General features: G+C 37.6%; 1 protein-coding gene across 1 annotated transcript in view; it reads left to right on the forward strand.

Moving 5' to 3' along the window:
* Positions 1-387: 387 nt before the first annotated feature.
* Positions 388-24462, forward strand: part of LOC106869868 (angiotensin-converting enzyme) — a 57604-nt gene continuing 33529 nt past the window's right edge. Inside the window, exon 1 of the mRNA XM_014915789.3 lies at positions 388-737. Coding sequence (XP_014771275.1) covers positions 552-737 — 186 coding nt within the window. The 5' untranslated portion in view covers positions 388-551. The remainder of the gene's footprint in view (positions 738-24462) is intronic.

Below are 24462 nucleotides of genomic sequence, written 5' to 3' on the forward strand. Positions count from 1 at the left end.
TATATATATATATATATATATACCGGAGTAAGCACATGAAATGTGCAACAAGTATATATATATATTTATATATATATATGTGTGTGTGTGTGTGTGTGTGTGTGTGTGTGTGTGTGTATATATATACATACATACAGATATATCGACGTATGTACATACACATACGTGTGTGTGTATGTATGTATGTATGTATGTATGTATGTACGTATGTATGTATGTATGTATCCACAAACACACACTCACATACGAACACATACATACACGTTCTCGCACAAATACTTACAAGATACATCCATAGACGCATACATTCATATACATATACATATATACACATATTGATACACACATACAAACACATTCAAGCAATAAAAGTGGCGTGTACGTAAGTGGGCACGTGGTAGTGTAAGCGCGCACACAAGACAGTCAGATGTTGTTCAGTTTTTAAAGAACCTTAAATCGAACCGCACTTTACTACTGTGTGTGTATGCGTATGACTGAAGCTCAAATATTAAACCACACTAATAATTTACTTTTGCTGTGTGATATTCATCATGCTGTATCCGAAATATCACCTGAAAGCCACCGTTTTGATCTTGCTAATCAGCATGGCGCTCTCTTTGACCCCTGAAGAATGGTTAGAAAATTACGCCCAGGAATATCAACTTGTGATTAACAAGGTGACGACAGAACAGTGGGCTTATGAAGTTGATTTGAATAAAGACAACCAGAAAACGAAGGTAAGAAGTAATAATAATAATAATAATAATAATAATAATAATAATAATCTTTTCTACTATAGACACGAGATCTGAAATTTTGGGGGATTACATCGAGCCCATTGTGTAACTAGCATTAATTTCGTCGACCCCGAAACGATAAAAGCAAAGTCGACCTCGGCAGAATTTGAACTCAGAACGTAATGCTGCTAAGCATTTTGCCCAGCATGCAAATGATTCTGCCAGCTCACTGCCTTTATAAAAATAATAAAAATAATAATAATATAAAGGACTGGTAACTCAGCAGAAATGTAATAGATGACTGACATTTATTTTATTTTGAACTTGTTGAAGGTACGCGAGATGCCGAAACATTGTTGTTCAAAGGACCAATAAATAAGTTACTTTCGAGTTGCGCTTTTTGTCATTAAGTTGGCCGTGGTGATGGATTACGTGAGCTATGTTTACCTTAGTGATGGATTGCGGCAATCGGAAAAAAAGTTAAGAATTCATCTATCTATCTAATAATAATAATAATAATAATAATAATAATCCTTTCTACTATAAAATACAAGGCCCGAAATTTGGGAAAGGAGACTAGTCGTTTACATCGACCCCAGTGCGTAACTGGTACTTAATTTATCGACCCCGGCAGAATTTGAACTCAGAACGTAGGGATGGCCGAAATCCTGCCGAGCATTTTGCCCGGCATGCCAACGATTCTGCCAGCTCGCGGCCTTAATAATAATAATAATAATAATAATAATAATAATAATAATAATAATAATAATAATAATAATAATAATAATAATAATAATAATAATAATAATAATAATAATAATAATAATAATAATAATTATTATTATTACTGGCTCTCATGACTTCTGATCATGTTATTATGTAAATGTTTTGTCTTGGTGTAAAAGATGGGCTACAGCAAATATTCTGCTCAATACCACATATTTACTTGTCACTTGCTTGACCTTAATTAGTTGAGCATGACTATTAGTGGATCAGATGAATTCTTTGAAGTTTGAATAATTTACCTCTGGAAACATGGGTGTTTCGTTCATCATCCTTAAACAACATTCATTCAGGGACCTTTTGAACAGGATGGACTACTCGACATGAAGAAAATTCTAACTATGCCTCACCTGCAAGGTCATGCGCTGTTTATCTTGATATAAAGTCACCATGTCGCGCACATATGGTTGTGATGCATATACCTGGTATGCCCTTTATCAGACAGGTAGTCATAATGGGTATGTTGGGTGTTGTATATTTGCACCCTAGTGTCACTTTGATGACATGCATTGCTCTCTCACTCAATAATAATAATTGAAAATGAGAAAGCAACCATACTACGAGATATGCCAATACATACAGATAGAGAAATTAAGGCCAATTGGCCGGATATAGTTGTCAGAGATCATCAAGAAAATAATGCTTTCTAATAGATGTATCGATACCAACAGATGACAACGTTTCTCTAAAAGAAGTGGAGAAACTTTCAAAATATAAAAACCTGGAAATAGAGGTAACTCGAATGTAGAGTCTAAAAACAGAAACAATTCCTATCATAATAGGCGCATTAGGTATGATCAAAAAAAAATTCAGACAAATACATAACAAAAACACCAGGACTAGCAAATAACACTACTAAGCACCGCAAACATCTTACGTAAAACACTTCCAATACAGTAATAATAAGAGCATCGCAAAAACCACAGCACATACCGAAGGCACACAGTGAAAGCATGTGATAAAAATAAGACAACCGAATAAATAATGATAATAATAATGAGGAGGAGGAGGAGGAGGGGGGAGGAGGAGGGGGAGGGGGAGGGGAGGAGGAGGAGGAATAGGAGGAGGAGAAGAAGTAGGATAATTATTAAGTAAAACACATCATCATCATCATCATTATTAATATCATCATCCTCATATAACTATGACATTATTAGTTAGCAGGGATGTTTTCTAGAGGTAATACAGTACAGACATTTTAATTTTTTCCAAGGATGTGGGCAGTACTTGTCAGCACAATCTTTTGGATTACTCCGAAACATGGTTCTCTAGGGATATTATCTCGATGTTTCTGACAACCCTTTCTTATCATACCTAAAGCACCCACAATAATAGGAATAGTTCTCACTTTAAGATACCACATCTTTTGTATTTCAATTTCCAGGTCCTTATATTTACTTAATTTGTCAAATTCCTTTACAGATATATTTTTATCAGTGAGAATACTTATATCTATTAGTCTACAAGTATTTTCCTCTGTCTTTAATGTCTATGTCTGATCGTGACATTTTTACTTTCAACTACTAGCTCAGTGGGATGTTTATACCAGTAAGCAGGAGTGCTGATTTTGTAGTGTTTACATATTTTCCAATGTAAATGCTTTCCTACTCTATCATGGCGATTTTTGTATTTGTTTGGTGTCAGCACAGGATATCTCGAGACGAGAATGGTCTATTGTTTCATCAAATTTATCGCGGAATCTGCATTTAGGGTCAAAACTATCTTAAAGAACGTTGCCTGGTAGTTTTTGGGAAGCAAGCTTTGATCGTGTGCCGCCAATATGAAACCTTCAGTGTCTGCTTTCAGTTCTGAGCTTCTCATCCACTGATGGGTTGTTGTTTGGTTTACATCAGCTTCGAAGTATATACTGCCCACCGCGCCTAAATTTGTTTCTGCCCGTTCTTTTTTGAAGTCTGTTTGACTGGTTTTGCTTTATTCGTAGCAGTGGTTTTAGGTTCTTCATCTAATTCAGGGTTAATGCCAAGTTCCCTTGCGAATTTGCAAGCTTCCATGACAATAGAAGGTGTATCATTATATGTTTGACTTTTGCTTTGTATTTGTACAAGTTGGCTCCAAGTCTCACCCAGAGACCTCAAGAGACAAGTTAGAAGTTCAAGTTGGTGTTATGCCTGGGGCATTATATATTTGGTTTTGTACATAGTATTGTTCTAGAGAATGTTTAAGAAAATTATGAGTTTGTTTTAAAATTTGAGATTACATAGACAGTATTCCTATGAGCACTATCTTTTGAATTTCTGCTATTTTGGGGTTTCCTAGTATCTGAGCTAGGTAGCAATCAGCACCCTTTTGCTATCATTCCTAAGGTACCTATGACAACAGATGTTGTTTTAGTCTTGAGGTTCCACATTTTGCCAATTTCTATTTCAAGATCTTTATACTTACTCAGTTTTTGGTAGGTCTTGACAGATACATTTATGTCGATTGGTAGTCATATCAATGAGGAGGCATGATTTTTGTGGTGGTGGTGGTGGTGGAAGCAGCGGCGGCAGCAGTTGTGGTAGAGGCAGCAGCGATGATGGTGGTAGTGGTGGTGGTGGTGGAGGAGGGCTGCGGCGGTGAGGATAATGGCGGCACTGTTACTGTTACTGTTCTCGTTGGTAACGGTGGTAGTGGTGGTAATGGTGGGGATAATGGTGGGGATAATGGTGATAGTGTTGTTGTTATTGGTTACAAATGATGGGACGATAATGTTGGTGAATTTTGTCAGTGCTGGTGGTGATGGTGGTGTCGGTGGTGAAGTGGGATTGCAACAAGAGTTGCGATTGTGGTGTTACACAGGTGAAGATGGTCTTAGTAGATAAAGTGACATTTTAATGGATTTACGCTTTTACAGCTGTTAGAAAATCAGTTTTTAATTGGGCATACGTGTGTGTGTGTGTGTGTGTGTGTGTGTGTGTGTGTGCGTGTGTGTGTGTGTGTGTAGGTGTGTGTGTGCATGTGTGTGAGCACGCGCTATTGCGTGCGTTTGTGCTATTGTATGTGTGTGTTACAGTGTGCCCATGTGCTATTGTGCGTGTGCATGCGTGTGTGCATGTGTGTGCACGTGCATACGAGTGTATACACTCTATATGTGTGTATGTACGTAGCTCTGTGTACATGTGCGTGGTTAAGTGTACATGTGTGTTGTTAGGTGTGTGTGTGTGTGTGTGTGTGCGATTGAAGCGTATGTATGTGTGTATGCTCACGAAAATATCTATAAGAACGAGTTACCAAAACACACACACACACACACATTCAAACATGGACATCAAATCCCTATACACGGTGATTCCACACAACGATGGTCTCTCAGCCCTCCAATACTTCCTTGACCGCCGCCCTGACCCCACACCTAGCACCCCTACCCTGCTTCGTCTGGCAGAACTCGTCCTCACCCTCAACTGCTTCACGTTCGCCGGAGATACCTACCAACAGGAATCTGGGGTCGCGATGGGGACGAGAATGGGGCCCAATTACGCCAACCTCTTTGTTGGTTACATTGAGGCCCAAGTATTCTCCCAATTCTCCGGTCCGACCCCGGAACTATACGGTCGCTACATAGATGACTGTATAGGAGCCACCTCCCTCTCCCGCGAACAGCTCTGCCTTTTCAGCTCCTTCCTCTCTAACTTCCACCCCGCTCTTGACTTTACTTCCACCATCTCTGACACCTCTGTCAACTTCCTCGACATCTCTCTTTCCATCAACCCCCCCTCCAACTCTCTCACTACCTCCGCCTTCTTCAAACCCACTGACTCCCACCTCTACCTCAACTTCTCCTCCTCCCATCCATTCCACACCAAACGAGCCATCCCCTACTCCCAGTTCCTCCGCCTCCGACGTTTGTGCAGCCTGGACCAGGATTTCGAGACCCAGTCCCAGTATCTTGCTCGTCTGTTCATGCATCGAGGATACCCCTCCCACCTTGTCCAATCCGCCCTCGCCCGCGCTCGTCGAATCGACCGCACCACCGCCCTCTCTCCTCCCCCACACCAATCCCCTAACCGTACCCCCTTCCCACTCCGTTTCCACCCTGCCACCCTACCCCTTCGTCGGAGGATCCTACGGGCCTTCCGTCGCCTCCAGCTCGATCCCACTACCCACCCCATTTTCCCCAACCCACCCCTATCCGCTTTCAAACGCGCCCGCAACCTACGCGATCTACTGGTCCGCAGTACCTTCTCCTCTTCCTCCCCACCCCCACCCGGCTCCTTCCCGTGCTCCAGATCCCGCTGTCACACCTGCCCCTTCATCACCAACACTACCTCTGTCACCGGATCGAACCTACAAACACTTCACATTCCACACAGTTTCACCTGCACCTCCTCCAACCTTATTTACTGCATCAAATGTACCCTATGCAACCAACTCTACGTGGGGCAGACGGGCCGCCGGCTGGCCGACCGTTTCACCGAACACCTAAGGGACGTTCGGCTAGGTTCGGACTCCCCTGTCGGCCGTCACTTCCAACTGCCCAACCACTCTCCCTCTAACATCTCCGTTTTTGGCCTCGCCCTGCACCATGGGTCCACTCCCTCGCGACTCCACTTGGAGCAACGCTACATTTTCAACCTTAATTCTTCTTTCCCCTTCGGACTCAACACAGCCTTCTCTTCCTTATGACTCTCCCCTTTACGTCCCTGCAACACTTTACATAATTTTTTTTACCCCCCCCCCCCCTCACATTATATCCATTATTCTCTTGTTATTACACTTACTTTTTTCTACTTTTTATCTCACCACTACCTACACGCACACATACCCACACACCTTACATATATACCGCCCACATACATATACCGCCCACATACATGACAAACATACATACGCGCCCTCACACACACATAGCCGAACGCACATATATACACACACACACCCATATATACGCGCACGCCTACACACACAGCCGCATACACATGCACACAGGAGTGCACACACAAAATAACACACATACCTGGCACACATACGCACGCACACACATAAACACACACATACACACCCCTCACATACATAAAACCACACACACACACACATACACGACACACATACACATATACACACATGCACACATACACATATACACACATGCACACACACCTCTCACATACACAATACTCACTCATATACATAACACATACGCACGCACGAAAACATACACAATATACACATACACGCACGCACAAAAAATGTACACACACGCGCACACGGAAACACATACAGACATACATAAACACACACACACCCGTACCTAACACTCACAATCCCACACACACACGCACATCCACACATATACACACACACGCACACACCCACATACACACACACTTCTCACCAACACTACACACTCACACAGACACGCATACAATCATACACACATGGGCATAAACAACACACGCATATACAATAGCAAACGCACGCACACACACGTACACAGCAACGCACATACACACAACATACACATACACACAAACACACACGCACGCACAGAAAACATACACATACACACACGCGCACATACAAAATACACACACACACGTACACGTACCTAACACCGACAACCCCACACAAACACGAACACACACACACCCAAATAACCACCTGTTGACCTTCTACCTACACTGTCTACAGCGTCCACTAACCAGTCCTGCTACTAATTTCTTCCACTACGTCATACACACACACACACACACACAAACACACTAACAGATAAACCACCAAACCATGCACACACACACACACACACACACATACATACGCACACACACGTTCTGTTATCACACACACACTCGCAGACTTTCGCACGCGCACCGATATTCATCTCCCTTTTTCACTCTCCTATCTTAGAAAGAACTTTTCCCCCACCACCTCCTCTTCCGGTCTTTTCATCATGTAACCTCGTGGGCATCGGTACCATTTTCCTCTTTCTCCGTTCTTCCATTCTCCGAACTTTCCATCTTTCCGACGAAGGGCTACGCCCGAAACGTCATACACTCTCTCTTTCCTTTCCTGAGCGTCCAATAATACTATCCATATCACGTCCTCACTTTGTTGTTTTTTTGTTTTTTGTTATTGTTTTTTTGAACTATATATATATATATATATATATATATATATATATATATATATATATATATATTTATGTATTTATATATATATATTGCTAGGATGTGCCATTTAAACTATAATTAATTTTTTTATCCTTTAATTCTCAGATGTAGCTACTAAGCCCTGTAGAGTTTGCTTTACATCTATTTCTAAAGCTAGATTAGTGTGAGTTGTATCTTAGTATCATTTGGCTTTTCGTGGCACCTATATATCATTTCGTATGGTTATTTGTGAGTACGTCGCATTGGTATACTACATTTTCTGTTTTACACCTATGAGAGAATTGGCACTTATTTCTGTCTCTGCAGCCACATAAAGTATTCTGTCTATCTGAGCTAGTGTTGTGTTGAGGGTGGGGACAATTCTTAGTCGGGTCGTCCGTGTTGCTTGAAAGCCCATCTTTAGGGGTGGGATTTCTTCTATTTGCCGGTTGGCTATTCTGTTTATGTTGCTGATTTTCCTGGTTTCATAGGTGTCCAGTTTATTATTATTTATCCGATAGAATAAGTACTAGGCTTACAAAAAATAAATCCTGGGGTCTGTTTCTTCGACTAAAGGCGGTGCTCCAGTATGTCCACAGTCACATGACCGAAACAAGTAAAACAATAAAAAGAACTATACCTTTTAATCTCGAGCAACGTATATATGTGTGTGTGTGTGTGTGTGTGTAAAAAGAGAGAAAAAGGATAAAGAGACCGATGGCAAAGTTAGAAATATATTTTATGGATAAAGTCTTACAGCTGTTTCAGGGAAAATCCAATGTATCCCTTCATCGGAGACGGTAATAGTAGAGGAATGGATTATTACATCTATAAGAGGAGATTTGTAGTAGGAAGTGAGAGTGATGCGCTGAAAAAAGAACAAGGAAGAAACAGTACTTGGAGTGTAGCTTCATTCCAGCAGTAAACATCCATGTAAAGAATCCTTGTGGGTATTTTCCGGAGGTAATTGTAGTAGCAAAGGTGGATATATATCATATCGTGTCCGGAGTACTCTGTGTGTTGTTTACTCGAAGGATAGCCCAAATCAAGTCACTTGGGAGCCCGAACAGAGACAGATGTAGCGAATGGCCGGTGGAGCGGGAGCGGCATAAGACCGAGGTGAAATTGCTGGGTCTGATGTCCCGAAGATGCTCAGTGAAGCGGTCGGCCAAGCGGCGTCCCGTTCGACCAATGTACAGGGAAGAGCAGAGAGGGCATGAGATGCAGTAGATAACATTATATGTGTGTGTGTGTGTGTGTGTGTGTGTGTGTGTGTGTGTGTGTAGGTTTGTATATATATATATATATATATATATATATATATATATATATATATATATATATATATACATACATGCACACACAAACACACACACACACATATATATCAGTTGGATAGGTAGATAGTTGCACATGTAACGCACATATGTAGGTATGCAGGGAGGTGGGTAGGTAGGTAAGATAGTACAAATAGAACGTGGAAAATAAGAGCCACACGGTTGAAGAACGTGAGAATCCACGACACACAGACAAAACATTTAGGGTGTAGACAAAAATCAATATATACTAATAAATAAAGTCGTATGCAATTAATTGTACACCGAAGAAAGGAAAAGGAAGAGAAGTAGACTGCCGTTTCGGCTAACCTTCTTTATATATACACACAAAGACATACAGAAATAGAACGTGGAAAATAAGAGACACATAGCTGGACAACGTGAGAGGCCACAACACGCAGACAAAACATTCAGGATGTAGAGAAAAATCGGTAGATATAAATATGCAAAGTAGTACACAATTAATTGTACATCGCAGAAAAGAAAAGGAAAAGAAGTAGACCTCCTTTATACACACACACACATACATATATATATATATATATATATATATATATATATATATATATATATATATATATATATATATATATATATATATATATATATATATACATATATATATATATATATATATATATATATATATATATATATATATATATATATATATAGATCCATTAGAACAAATACTCACACACGCATATATATATATATATATATGTATGGTGGTTGTCTACTCCTTACACAGAGTTTGACCACTTCCTGCACCTACACCTTAGCCCTTTCATGGCGTCTGATGTGGCTTTTTAAACCAGACAATGTTTTGAAAAAACACCCACACAGATTGCACCTCTGATTTGCACTACCAATACCTGCAGGTAAGTTCTGCTCATTGTGGATCCTAACATGTCTTTTAAGACCCCCATTGGATTTGCAAGCCCTCTGGCACACACCACAAGGAGAACCGCAGTGCTTTTAGCCTCTCCCAGGAGCTCATCTGTTGCACTGAGACAACCTTCGTGGTAGAATGACACAAGGTTCCCTCGGGCTCCGCTCGAAGTTTGACACATTGGGGCAACCATAACTGAAAGTATTAATCGTGGAGGCGCGTGGCTTAGTGGTTAAGGTGTTGGATTCATGAACGCAAGATTGTGGTTTCGATTGCTATACCGGGCGACGTGTTGTGTTCTAGAGAAAAACACTTCATTTCACATTGCTCCAGTCCACTGAGCTGGCAAAAACGAGTAATCCGGCAACGGGCCCGCGTCCCGTCCAGGTGGGGAATATATATATACGCCATGGAAACCGGGAAACCACTCCTTATGAATCGGTATGACTCGAGTTGGTAACTTTAAAGTATTAATCCAGGCAACTGAGAATGAAAGATCTCCGTAGGATCAATGTGGTTTCTTATTCCTTGTTCTGAATGATCTCAGAATTCAGTCAACTATTCCGTTGAACTCTCGCAGAAAACTAAAGAATCACTCTACACGTTTTGTAGAACACGTATTTGTTAAACCTTTACACGAAGTGAAATGACAGTGACTTTGAAGTTTTGACCCGCAAGCATTCGTCGGACAGTCCAAGGAAGGCTTGCAGGTCAAAACTACGAAGTCACAATAACCCCTCCTCATAGAAATTTCATGTGTGTGTGTGTGTGTGTGTGTGTGTGTAAATATATACGTACATGAAATTGAGAGCTAAGTAACTCTACAGAGATGTACTACTTAGGTTGGTTGATACATGTGTGTGCTCATATGCATGTATATATACATATTATACACACCTACACACAGAGATGCACACACACACACACACACACACATCACGTAATATTACAGTATCACATAACATTCGGCTACGCTAAAAACAGCAACCCTCTGACGACGAATGCTAACCATATTGGATGTGAAACGTTGCAGCTTTCACGTTGAGCCGCCGCTCTTGTCGCCACCGCCCTATCTTATTCTCACCCAGCCTCCAATCCCCTGCATCACATTACTCTCCACCACACCACCATACTATTACATCATCACACCATCCTATTTCATTTATTATTTTACCGTGGCTTGCTCTCACTTTCGCTCGCTTTCATCTTAATAGATTCCCCAAATGATCCTCTGCATGTTACATGTACGCGTATACGAACATGTATGTGTGTGTATGTGTGAAGTTTTGTCTGCGTGTATTTTATAGTTGGGTGATTGTGTGTAATTCTCTCCCTCTCTTTTTCTTTCTCTTTCTATCTCTCTCTCTCTCTCTCTCTCTCTTTCTCTATCTCTCTCTCTCTCTCTCTATCTCTCTCTCTCCTCACCACCGCCCCACCGTCACTATGCCTACTTTGACTCTCGTCCCAGATGAGGAATAGTAGGAGTATCATTGAAGTGTGAAAGAGGGGAGGGTCTTAGTGTGACACACTGACACACAAATTAGTTTTCGCATTTATTATATTAGATATATGATATATATATATATATATATATATATATATATATATATATATATATATATATATATATATATATATATATATATATATATATATATATGCATATAAGAGTCTCTCTCATTCTCTCTTTCTATATATGTATGTGTGTGTATTACATACATACATATATATATATATATATATGTATATATATATATATGTATGCATGTATGTATGTATATGTATATATAACATATGTGTATATATATCTAAAATATAATAATATAAATACAAATATATATATATACATAAATACATAGATACATATACATATATAGATACACACACACATGTATGTGCATATATATACATATATATGTATATATATATGGATATATATTATATCATATATATATATATACACACACACACACATATATGCATATACGGGTCTCTCTCTTTCTCTCTCTCTCTCTCTCTCTCCCTCTCTCTCTCTCTCTCTCTCTCTTTCTTTGGGAATGAAGATGGCTATGTGTGTTTGATGCAACAGGATTCGGTAGACCAGATACTGTCGACACAGTCCCCCATCATCCCCAAACGCGTTTGCGTCGAAAGGAAATGGGGTGTGGGGAAAAGTGTTGGGATGGCACAGACCACCCTGGAAATGAAAGAAATGATATGTAAGGGATGAGGGGAAGAACACGCGGTACGGACATGGAACAAACTGATATCGTCCTAAAATAATACCGGCAGAGCGAGATATGATGAACAAAGGAAATCTGTAGGATGTTGAAGAGGTAGAGTTTTTCACGAAAGCAACTGGGTTAGGAATCTAATATGCATCGCCTAAGCAGTAGAAGGGAGAGAAAAAGGAGGCCATAAACAAATGAGGCAATTTCAGTTTTAGGGTATGATAGATGTATACGAGAGAAATACCATTGTTGAGGGCAAGGAGCACTTTGTCGTCCAAAAGTTGATGCACAGTTTGAGTAATTGTGGATGCACTCAGTTTGGAGAATGTTGAAGGAATATTTATCTCTCTCTAGAAATGATGTAGCGTTTACGGCGGCGGTGGAAACAGTGGAGTTTCAAGATTTTCGGCAAACAGAATAATCAAAGCGTGCCGTGGTCTCGTTTTTTTGTAACGAAGGGAATGAGCCAGGTTGCGATTCTTCCTGAAAAAGCAGCGTATCTGTACTTCACACTCCGGAGAATACTAACCCATTAAATTGTAGTAATAATACAAGTGAATGCCATCTGTGGAGAGTTATATATCTTCAGAGTATAACTACGACGACGAGGGTTTCAGTTGATCCGATCACCGAACAGCCTGCTCATGAAATTAATGTGTGGCTGAGCACTCCACGGACACGCGTAGCCTTGACGTAGTTCACAGAGAGATACAGCGTAACAAAGAATGTGACAAAGTTGGCCCCTTGAATTACAGGTACTTCTCATTTTTGCCAGTTGAGATGGAATAAAGAGTCTTACTTCAGGACACAACTCGCCGCCGGGTATTGAAATCACTACTTTACGACCGTGAGTCGAATACCCAAACTACTAAGCCACGTATCTTAACATCTCTTCAGAGTATATTCTAGTAGTGTATAAGCCATTGTTTGCGGAGTATGTCTAACTGCATAACCAAACTCTGAGTGTCCTTGCAGATGGATTTAAAAAGAAAGAAAACACACTACAACAAGGGCAATCCTACGAGGTCCCACATGAAGCGAGTAAGAAAGAACAACGGAGAGTATTTTCTTTTATCTCTTGCTTGCTGCATTCATTGAACTGCGGCCATGCTAAGAAACAACCTTGAAGGGTCTTAGCCAAACAAAATGCTCTCCCAGTGCTTATGTTCTTTCGGTCTGTTTTGCCGAACTAAGTTAAGGGGGACGTAAACAAACCAACAGCGGTTATCAGGCGGTTGGAAAAAGTTGACAAACACAGACACAAAAACACACGAACATAGCATATGTGTGTGTGTGAGTATAGAAGCCTGTCGTATATGCGTACATATAATTATGAACGAATATGTATGTATGTATGTATGTATGTATGCATGCATGTATACATACATACATACATACATGCATGAATACATACATACATATTCATTCATACGTATATGGATGCATAAACGGCAGGCTTCCACACAGTTTCTGTCAACCAAATTCACTCAAAAGGTATTGGTCGGCCCAGGGTTATAGTCAAAAGCACTTGCCCAATGTGCCGCGCTGTAGGACTGATCCCGAAACGTCGTGGCTGCAAAGCGAGCTTCTAACTCACACCACCATGCCTGCACCAGTAAACAAATATAGATAATACCCCGACTTCTTCGAGGCGCTAGTGACATAAAGATGCGGGTAGAATTTTTTTTTAAGTACACCCGTATTTCTTAAACCATATTGCTATAACGACGTAGCGCACAGAATTTATCGAACAGCATGAAAAAATTAATTCTATATAATATGTATGTATGTAAAACTTACTTAGAAAAGGATGCGTGGCGTTCGATCATATAATAATATAAATAATATATAAATATATGCATATATGCATATATCAATACATATATATATACATGTTTACATATATATGTATATATACATGCATATATGGATACAGGGCATCAAAAAAACGTTGAACACGATGAGAAACGAAAACATAGAACACGAACTTTTTTTCGAACAACGAAAAAAACAAACAAAGAAACGAGACATGCAACATAAAGAGTATACCCCTTCGTCAGTTGTCCCTGTTTCATCTACTCCGCGTAGATATATGTGTGGGGGTGCGTGCAACGAATTCTAAATATTTCATAAAGTAACTTCTATTCAAATATTTTTCAAGTTTTCAAGGCGGTAACTGGTTTAACGTCTTTTTAATACGCCAGATTTCTATGGGTCCGATTGGCAACTGCAGTGGTGAGTAAGAATGTAAATATAAAAAGATTTAACCCCATTTCAAATGATACAAGGACATGTCTATCAAAGAATGTTTGTTTAAAGGTATAAAAAAAACTGTTATAAAAGGGAACGTGTTTTTACAACAAAATAAAAAGAGAAATAGAAAGATGGAAATAACATCAACTCAAAATGCATTATTTAAGAGTCATTTTATTTTAGTGTTGTATGTGTGTGTTTGTGTGTATATGTGTATATATATATATATATATATATATATATATATATATATATATATATATATATATATATACTTTTTTACTTGTTTCAGTCATTTGACTGTGGCCATGCTGGAGCACCGCCTTTAGTCGAGCAAATCGACCCCAGGACGTAAGCCTAGTACTTATTCTATCGGTCCCTTTTGCCGAACAGCAAAGTTACGGAGATGTAAACACACCAGCATCGGTTATCAAGCGATGTTGGAGGGACAAACACAGACACACACACACACACACACACACACACATACATATAAATATATATATATATATATATATGTATACATACATATATACGACGGGCTTCTTTCAGTTTCCGTCTACCAAATCCCCTCACAAGGCTTTGGTCAGCCCAAGGCTATAGTAGGAGACACTTGCCCAAGGTTCCACGCAACGGGACTGAACCCAGAACCATGTGGTTTGTAAGCAAGCTACTTACCACACAGCCACTCCTACGCCTACTCTTTATGTGTGTGTGTGTGTGTGTGTGTGCTATATGTATGTATATGTAAATATATGCGCTTCTTTTGCTTTTATGAAGATCGTTTTCTGACACTCCCAGTAAATAAACAGTCTACGTTGTTGAAAATATTTATGGATTATACAGTCGAAGAATATGTGTGTGTGTGTGTGTGTGTGTGTGTGTGTGTGTGTGTGTGTGTGTGTGTGTGTGTGTGTGTGTGTGTATGTCTGTTTATAGGTTGAACAGTAACAAAAGTGACTCAAGAGCCACTCAAGCAGCCAATTAAATTATATATTTATACTTACTCGTGTATTAAGTTCTATTTCTCCTGTTTATTACATCAACATATGTACATACATGCATATATATATATATATATATATATATATATATATATATATACACACAAACATATATGCATACATATTGTGCGTGTGTGTGTGTGTGTGCGTGCGTGTGCATGTGTGTTGTACGAAGCTTCCTTTCAAGCAACATGGTTCTTTTTTTTGCTGGTACCAGGATTTGTTTTCAAAGTGACGATTAGAGGAAGAAGATAGCAGGGAACTATGAGAATTTATAGGTAATTAGTACCACTAACCATAGTTTAAATTTAAACTATCCTCTATTGTTATCTTCAGTTTACCTATGTTGGGAGATATATATAATTTGTTATTATATAACTTTAGTAATATTTAATTCATTTATTTATTTAAATTATTTATTTATTTATATAGTCTATTCAAGTGCTGTAGAAATAAAATTTTGTGGATATTTGATTCAGGGGTGGGGGTTCAGTATTTCATTTTATTGAAGGTAAAATTACTTTGGTGCCTACATTTTACTCTACCTTCATCATATGTGTTTAATAATTCATCTCTAGACTGTAGTAGTTTCATAAATTCTGTTATGCATAATAAACACATTTTATTCCCAATATTATAGGAGTGGACTCTACTTATTATACTCCAGTTAAGGGAGTGCTTTTATTTTTTTAGAGATTTTAATTCCCATATACATTTACTTAAGCCTGTGGACTTGCTTAAATTAGGATTTTTGAAGGTCTGGTAGTAGTGGGATATTCTTTTTTTTTTAATTTCATTAGCTGTTGATCCACTATAAGCCTTATTTATAATTTTATCATTATTGTTCTTAGAGCTTACTATACATTTATAAATTACTTTATTAATATCACAATTATTAGAGAGCTTACATTTAGTCTTATCACATGAGCATTTTTCTATATGTTGATTAAGACTTCTATCACTAGCGGTTATATTATTGCTAGAGCTATTATTTGTTATGCTATTATGATAATTATTTAATTTCTTATTATTCATAGAGGAAATGATATTGCCTACATTTCTTGATGTTGAGTATCTTACCCTTATGGTTTTATTGGAAAATATATTTGAATAAATGTTGTCCTTTTTAAAAACCATTTTTACAATTTTAGGTGTCTCCTTAATAATATTAGTCATCACTTGAGCCCCATACGGAATAATTAACCATATAATATCCTTTTTATTTTTATATTTTTATATTATCATTATTAGACATCATCGGTATTAAATTGTTGTTCTTAGGTATATTATATCTCTGCTTGTTTACTTTCCTTGTATACTATTGCTTATATTCTCATTATCAATATTATTATTAGTGTGTTTTTGTCAAGTTCCTTGTGCCAAGGAACTTGACAAAAACACACTAAAAACCAACCAACATAATAACACACCCAACCCCAAAATACTTCCATACATCTCCACCCATAACCCCAATAACATCGAAGCATTCACCACAATTAAACAAAACCTCCCCTTACTCACCACAGACCCGAAAATGAACAATATCATTAATACACACAAAGTCCTTAAATGCAAAAGGCAACACAAATCTTTGAAAACATTATTAACCAATTCCAAACTACATACACCTCTTCCACCCCCATCAGTTAAAAAATGTGCACGCCCTAATTGTGGCACCTGCCCCTACCTACTTGAAGGCTCTGAATTTACCTTCAAACGAGGAACAAAGTTTAAAATTAAAACCAATTTCTCTTGTTCCTCAGGTAACCTCATTTATGTCCTTACTTGCGCAGGTTGCCAAAACTTCTATATCGGACAGACGAGCCTCCCATTACGTAGAAGAGTAGCTGTCCATAAGGAACAAATAAACCTCCCTCAATACCGCCAAATTCCACTCAGTGGCCACATAGACTCTTGCGCCAGAAACAAAAACCCTAAATTCATTATATTCCCTTTCTATCAATGTAAAGACAGAATCTCCACACAATAAAGAATCAACAAGGAGAATCTTTTCATAGAGAAATTCCAACCATTTCTTAACACACACAACCCTCAGTGACCTTATTCCTCTATGAACAGACACAAACTTCCTGTTTGGAAAAAAAGAGTTCATAACTCCAACTAAAAACACTTGTCTCCCCTTACACACACTTCCTGTTTTGACACCACATTTCCTGCTTAACACAAACTTTTAACCCTTTTTTTAAACCTAACAAAACTCTCAACCCTCATGCATCCTTATTTTTCCTACCAATTTATACATGAACTACTATTGAACTACAAAAGCTCAAAGACAATATAATGTATGGGTATATTTATTATTTTTTTATATATTATTGTTTTATATATTATTTTCTTCATTTTGTACTTCTTTGTAAAAAAACATTTTCATTCTTCTTCTTGATAATTTGCTTCCTCGCAATGAAAACCGGTTAGAAAAAATCTTTATTAAATTATGCTTCCAGTTCAGCATTCTGGCTTTTTTTCATTTTCCAATATATATATATATATATATATATATATATATATATATATATATACGTATATATGGATATGTACATCTATATATATACATGTATATACAAACATATATATGTACACACACATATATGTATATACATATATATATATATATATATATATATATATATATATATATATATATATATATATATATATATGCATGCATACATATATACATACATAAATATATATGTATATACATATATATATACATATATATATATATATATATATATATATATATATATATATATATATATATATATATATATATATATATATATATACATATACATACATATCTATACACACATATCTATAAAATAGCTGTGTGTTTATATCTCTTTTCGTTCCCAAATGCAAAACAACTGTGATATTCCTTGATTACTTGTTATTTGAGAGATAATGCTGAGGGTATACGTGTGCCTCTGTTGGTAATATTGAATAACGATACGTCTAACAGTATCAGTATTAGCTATAATAATATTAATATGCTAATATACACATGAGAATATTACATCTGTTAGTAACTGATATCTAAACAGTGTTATTACTATTAATAACACATATCTGTAACAAATATAAATAGAAGAAATTTACTTTAGTTTTTTGTCATAATTTAAATATTCTTATTTTGAAACTAGTATTCATTTCTTAGCCAACCTGTCATATATTATTCAAAGCAACGATTGTTGTTGCCTCCATCTGCTTGCTATATACACAGATATACATATATGCACACACAACACACACACACACACACACACACAGAGAAACATACATCATCATAGAACTTGAAGGCGAGTCTAGGATGCTGTGATGTCTTATCTTGTGCGTGACATGGGGATTAAAGTGAAGGAGGATTGCGCAACGTTATCTGCATTACTCTCTAGACCCTTCCTATCTGATTTCAGTGACAAGATCAAGTCACAACGACAAGAGATAGGACAGGATGTAGTGGATGGCCACGGTGTCTTTCGTGTGTCACTGTGTCCTATTCGCACTCTACAACGCTTGCTGGTCAGCCCTCCTGTCCATTGAACTAATCTGGTGGTTTCCCATCCCCGCAGTCCATCGGACTCAGTCTTCACATTCTTAGGTAGACAAGACCTAATTCACCGAACGCTTGAGAGCCGTCGGTTTAGCCGGCCTGTGGAAACCGTTGCCTGGGGTATGGCCGCTGTTGCATGTAGAAAGCTCTCACCTGTGAGACACACATACACGCGCGCGCGAGCGCGCACACCAACACATACCTATTTACATAATATAGTTTATTGTTCCGTTAGAGCAGCGCCCTGGATTTCAAATAGGACTAAGCATGTGCATTGAGCCTGAAGAATCGCTTGGAAACTCAAGGCATGATATATAAATCTGCCGAATTATCGTTCGTGTTTACACGGCATGAAATTATTAGTAGTTTTTATTTAAATGATTTGTATATTAAATGACATTTACATAATATATATATATTATGTACGTATGTATATATGTATACATACATATATATATGTATATATATATGTGTGTATATACATGTATGAACACATACATATATATGTATATATATGTATGTATATGTATATGTATATGTATAGGTCACCTGAATAATAATAATAATAATAATAATAATAATAATAATAATAATAATAATAATAACATCGAAAAATATCTTAGGAATGAGAACCCAGGTTCGAAATTTCCCCAAGACACCTGAAGAAGGCTGGAGGGTATATCAGCCGAAATGTTGTGTTAACAACAAACAAGATGAGGACAAATATCTGTCAAATGTAAATAAATGTACATAATTCCTCATCTCTTAAATATAGAACTATATATATATATATATATATATATATATATATATATATATATATATATATATATATATATATATACGTCTGCACAGGCGAGTGCAAAATATACACCCGCATATACATTCAGTTTTTAAAAGCATTAATTAAAGTATTACTGGGAAGAATAATTCTACAACATTGCTTGAATAACAACGCAATTTCATGACTTTGAATATTATGGAGTCTATGATGTTTATAAAAATATTACCACGAGAAAAACAAATAGAATCAAAGGCGTGGGCTTCGAGCTGCCGTTTTTGTAAGTGTCGTTCACAAAGAACGTAAAGCTCAGCGTTTTCTTCAAACTTTCATTTCAGATTTCAAAACATATTTAGACAGTGGATATTCAAAAGAAAAAAACTATGCTCAGTTTCCCAGCTAACGATTGGAAACGAACAAATCTGGGTACAGAAAATCGGGGCCTTTCAATTATAGTGTGTGTGTGTGTGTGTGTGTGTGTGTGTGTGTGTGTGTGTGTGTGTGTGTGTGTGTGTGTGTGTGTGTCTGTGTCTGTGTGTGTGTGTGTATGCATGTGCGCGTGTGTTACACCAGTAGAAAGTGGGTTATACATCTTTAGATTGTATACCTGACTTTCTACTATAAAATTAAAGAAATAGACGGAACGCTGAACTCCAGACTAAACAACTCAAACAACATTTATTTAGGTGATAAACATACATATCTTTTAGTTATACATCTTTAGAGGTGAGAATAACGAGCTGTCGAGTATAAGACCGAAAGATGTAGAGACAGCTTTAAACACACGTCCATGCTCAATCGCTGGCCAGTGAGAAAGAGAATGAATTGAGCGGGAAACGCTTGCTTGTTTAATTCTACGCATGCGTAAGACTACGCATGCGCAGGCGTTACTACACACCCTTAGTTATTAAACTTTTTAACTTCCTTCTGAGTTTGCGAACAAATAAATGACGAATCAATGACGTAAATTGCTTGAAGTCTTCAAACAAAACTACGTTTTAAAATACAGAATTATAGAAAAATATATGAAGCAACTGTTCACTCCATTTTTATTAATCATATTTGTAAATAGCGAAATGTGTAACCAACAAAATCTTTTTTAACGCACTCAATAATTAACATGGATTTTTCTAAAGCCTCAAAATATATTTTTAAAACATCATACACAAAACTTTTTTTGTTTGCTCACATGCAAAAGCATGTAATGCTTTCGTGCTTTAAATATCATATGTATAAATGACACGAAAACAAGCGGCTGTTCGTTAACGAAGCTCAATATTGAGGAATAAATGAATTATAAATTTATACAGATACTCTTAACACAATATGTTTGGTGTGATAGCGGACTATTTCCAAGTAGCAAATAGCTAAAGTAACACTTTCGAATTTATAACATCTTCATCAAACATACTAATTTGTATTCTCAACGATAAATTGTGAGTTCGAAACGCGAGTGTAAATACAGTTACTGCTCGTAAATATCAAGGATTTATTTCCACGTGTCCAACTCTGTTCTGCGGTTCAGCATAGAGTTCTGCTTCCCAATAAAGTATGCCTTTGCAATCTGGAACTTTACGGCATCTATACGTCTGCTAAAATTACAGGCTGGTGTAGATATAGCTGAAACTCTTTCAGAATGTGAACACTTGTGTATTCTTCGCCGTGTAAATGAATTGTGAGGTCCTTCCTAAATTTCTCGGACATCTTTTGTTCGCCTTCATGTTTTTGCGCACTATCTCCCTCTTTTTGTCGTCATCCACAGCTTGTTACCTTTTTTTCGGCATCCATTGGCATCTCATCATCGCTTGATAACGGGATTGTCAATTGTTGTCACCCACGACCATACCCAGAGCTCAGAGACCGGAAACAGTAGTTTCGTGGTGGCGGTGTTGCTGTTGCTGTTGTCGTCGTCGTCGTCGTTGTTGCTGCTGCTACTGCCGCTGCTGCTATTTGCTGCCACTGATGTTGACCCTGTTACTGTGCCCTGTTCTCTATTTTCTTCAGCCATTCTAGCTTAATGACAGGAGATGAAACATAGGGCTACCTTTATAATCACGAAACAAAGACTCAGTTCATGGAATGGCATCACAGCTCTTTCACGAAGCAGTTTAAGAGGTTTGAAAGCCGGTGGTCGGCACATAAATGGATGCTATCAGTTCCAATGTTGTAGCATCCATTTTCCCTCGTCATGGATTACTATCAAACTATTTTCCCAGTTCATGGATTTACCTAATGAATATCCGTTTTAACTGGATTTAATTAGATTTCTCCTCTCTTTCTAGACGTAATGAACTACACAATTATCATCGATGAGGAACTTTCTTGCACCGTTACATATATTTAACCAATCTCTCTCCGATGATGTAATACTCAGCTTATGGAATTTTCGCTTTACATGATGTTCCAATAGCTGGGATATTCCAGAAACAGCTGTCAGATATTATCTAAACCTTTCATTGAATAGCCAAATTAAATGTCATTGTCAAGTCTTACCAAACTGTTTGTCTATTCTCTCTACTTTAATGTGTGTGTGTGTGTGTTTGTGTGTATGTGTATGTGTGTTTTGTGTGTGTGTGTGTGTGTCTGTTTGTGTTTGTGTGTGTGTGTGTGTGTGTGTGTGTGTGTGTGTGTGTGTGTGTGTGTGTGTGTATGTATTCTATACAGACAATACCTGTCTCTAGTATAGATAGATAGAGAGAGAGAGAGAAAGTCGTCAGAATTTTGGAAAATAAATCTTTTTATTTCTTCATTATCATTAGAGCTTTCGTTCGTTTCTCGAACTTATCAAAATTTTGTGAATGTACAAACAGCTTGTTCATTTACATAAAACAACTGTTTTGAGTGAGGGGCAGTTAGAAGAAGAGAACATTGTTTTTGTTTTGTCTGGGGTGTAAGGTTCCATGACAATGGAGATAGATAGATAGAGAGAGAGAGAAGGGGGATCCCCTTCCTATTCACAATTCATTTATTTATTTAGTCATTTACCATAATACTGGAATGGGTTTAAGGATGGTGAATTCTTAAAAAAAAAAAAAGACAGGCGTGATGATCACTGAAAGTCTTTTTACTTTCTTTTTCTCTCTTCCCGTGTTTATGTATGTATGTATGTATGTATGTATATATATATATATATATATATATATATATATATATATATATATATATATATATATATATATATATATATATATATATATATATATATATATATATATATATATACACCACATCCCACTGATCTCAAACTAAGACCAATTGTGGCAGGCCCAAACTGTGAAACACACAGATTAAGCAACTTTATCGATATCCTCCTGAAACCAATACTTCACCACATACCAAGTATTGTTGGAGACGACCTGGACCTACTAAATCATCTACCCAAACATGCCAATAAAGACATTTTCATTGTTTCCTTTGATGTAATAAATCTTTACACTACGATCCCACATCAATATGGATTGGAAGCCATTAAATTCTGGCTAGAAAAATACCCCAATGAGATCCCAGAAAGAATAAAAAAAGAATTCATCATCGAGGGCCTTAAGTTTATCCTTCAAAACAATTTTTTGAATTTTAATGATAACACCTACAGACAGGTATCAGGGACTGCAATGGGGACTAAAGTTGCCCCTACATATGCAAACCTGGTGATGGCCTACTTAGAATTGCAGATCTACGACAAATCCAAAACTAGATACGGCCTGTCTTTCCACCAATACCTGTTGAAGAATTGGAAACGTTACTTGGATGATTGCCTCATCCTATGGTCCCACACACTCGACCAACTCTTTGACTTCAAAACTCTAATTAACAGTGTCAACAACCATATCCAATTTACAATGGAATACAGTCAAGACCAACTTCCTTTTCTTGACATTCTCATTATAAAAATGGGTACCAGCATTGAGACTGATATTCACTACAAACCGACTGATTCCAAGCAATACCTTCTGTTCACCTCCAATCACCCAAAACATACAAAGGCAAACATTCCCTTCAACCTTGCGAGAAGAATTTGCACAATTGTCTCTAATTATAGAACTCGAAATAAAAGACTCGAAGAACTAAAGGCAATTCTCCTCGAAAGACATTACCCAGCATCATTAGTTGACAATGGAATAGAACGGGCCAAGACAATTGCTACCCATGACCTGCGAAAACCGAAACACATACACGGCACGTTAAATAGTCTCCCATATCTCTCAACACACAATCCTAGAAATGCAGAAGCTTACACAATAATATACAAAAACATCCCACTACTGAATCAAGACCCACGTCTAAAAAGAGTACTCACAACCCATAAGATAATAAAAAGCAAAAGACAACCCAAATCCCTAAAAAACCTACTCACGAATGCAAAATTGCCCAACACAAGCCCACCACCTACTGTCAAAAAATGTGGTCGTTCCAACTGCAGGACTTGCATCCACCTCATGGAAGGAACAACATACAGATTCCAGTCGGGACACACTTTTGTCATAAAAAATAACTTCACCTGCACATCAAAAATTTACTTTATGCCATAAGGTGTGAAGGGTGCCACAAAGAATACATCGGGCAAACGAGCCTTACTCTCAGAGAAAGGATGACAGTCCACCGCCAACAATTGAGGGATCCCACCACAAGACAGATACCACTCAGTGGACACTTAGATCTCTGTGCACAAAACAAGTCCCCCAAATTCCTAGTTTTCCCATTATACCAATGCTCAGACAACACCACTGACCAAACACGAATAAGTAGGGAAAATAATCTTATTCAAAAATACAGACCACAGCTCA

The sequence above is a fragment of the Octopus bimaculoides genome, chromosome 16 (genome assembly GCF_046866305.1).
Source record: "Octopus bimaculoides isolate indiv1 chromosome 16, ASM4686630v1, whole genome shotgun sequence".
NCBI classification, from domain to species: Eukaryota; Metazoa; Mollusca; class Cephalopoda; order Octopoda; family Octopodidae; genus Octopus; species Octopus bimaculoides.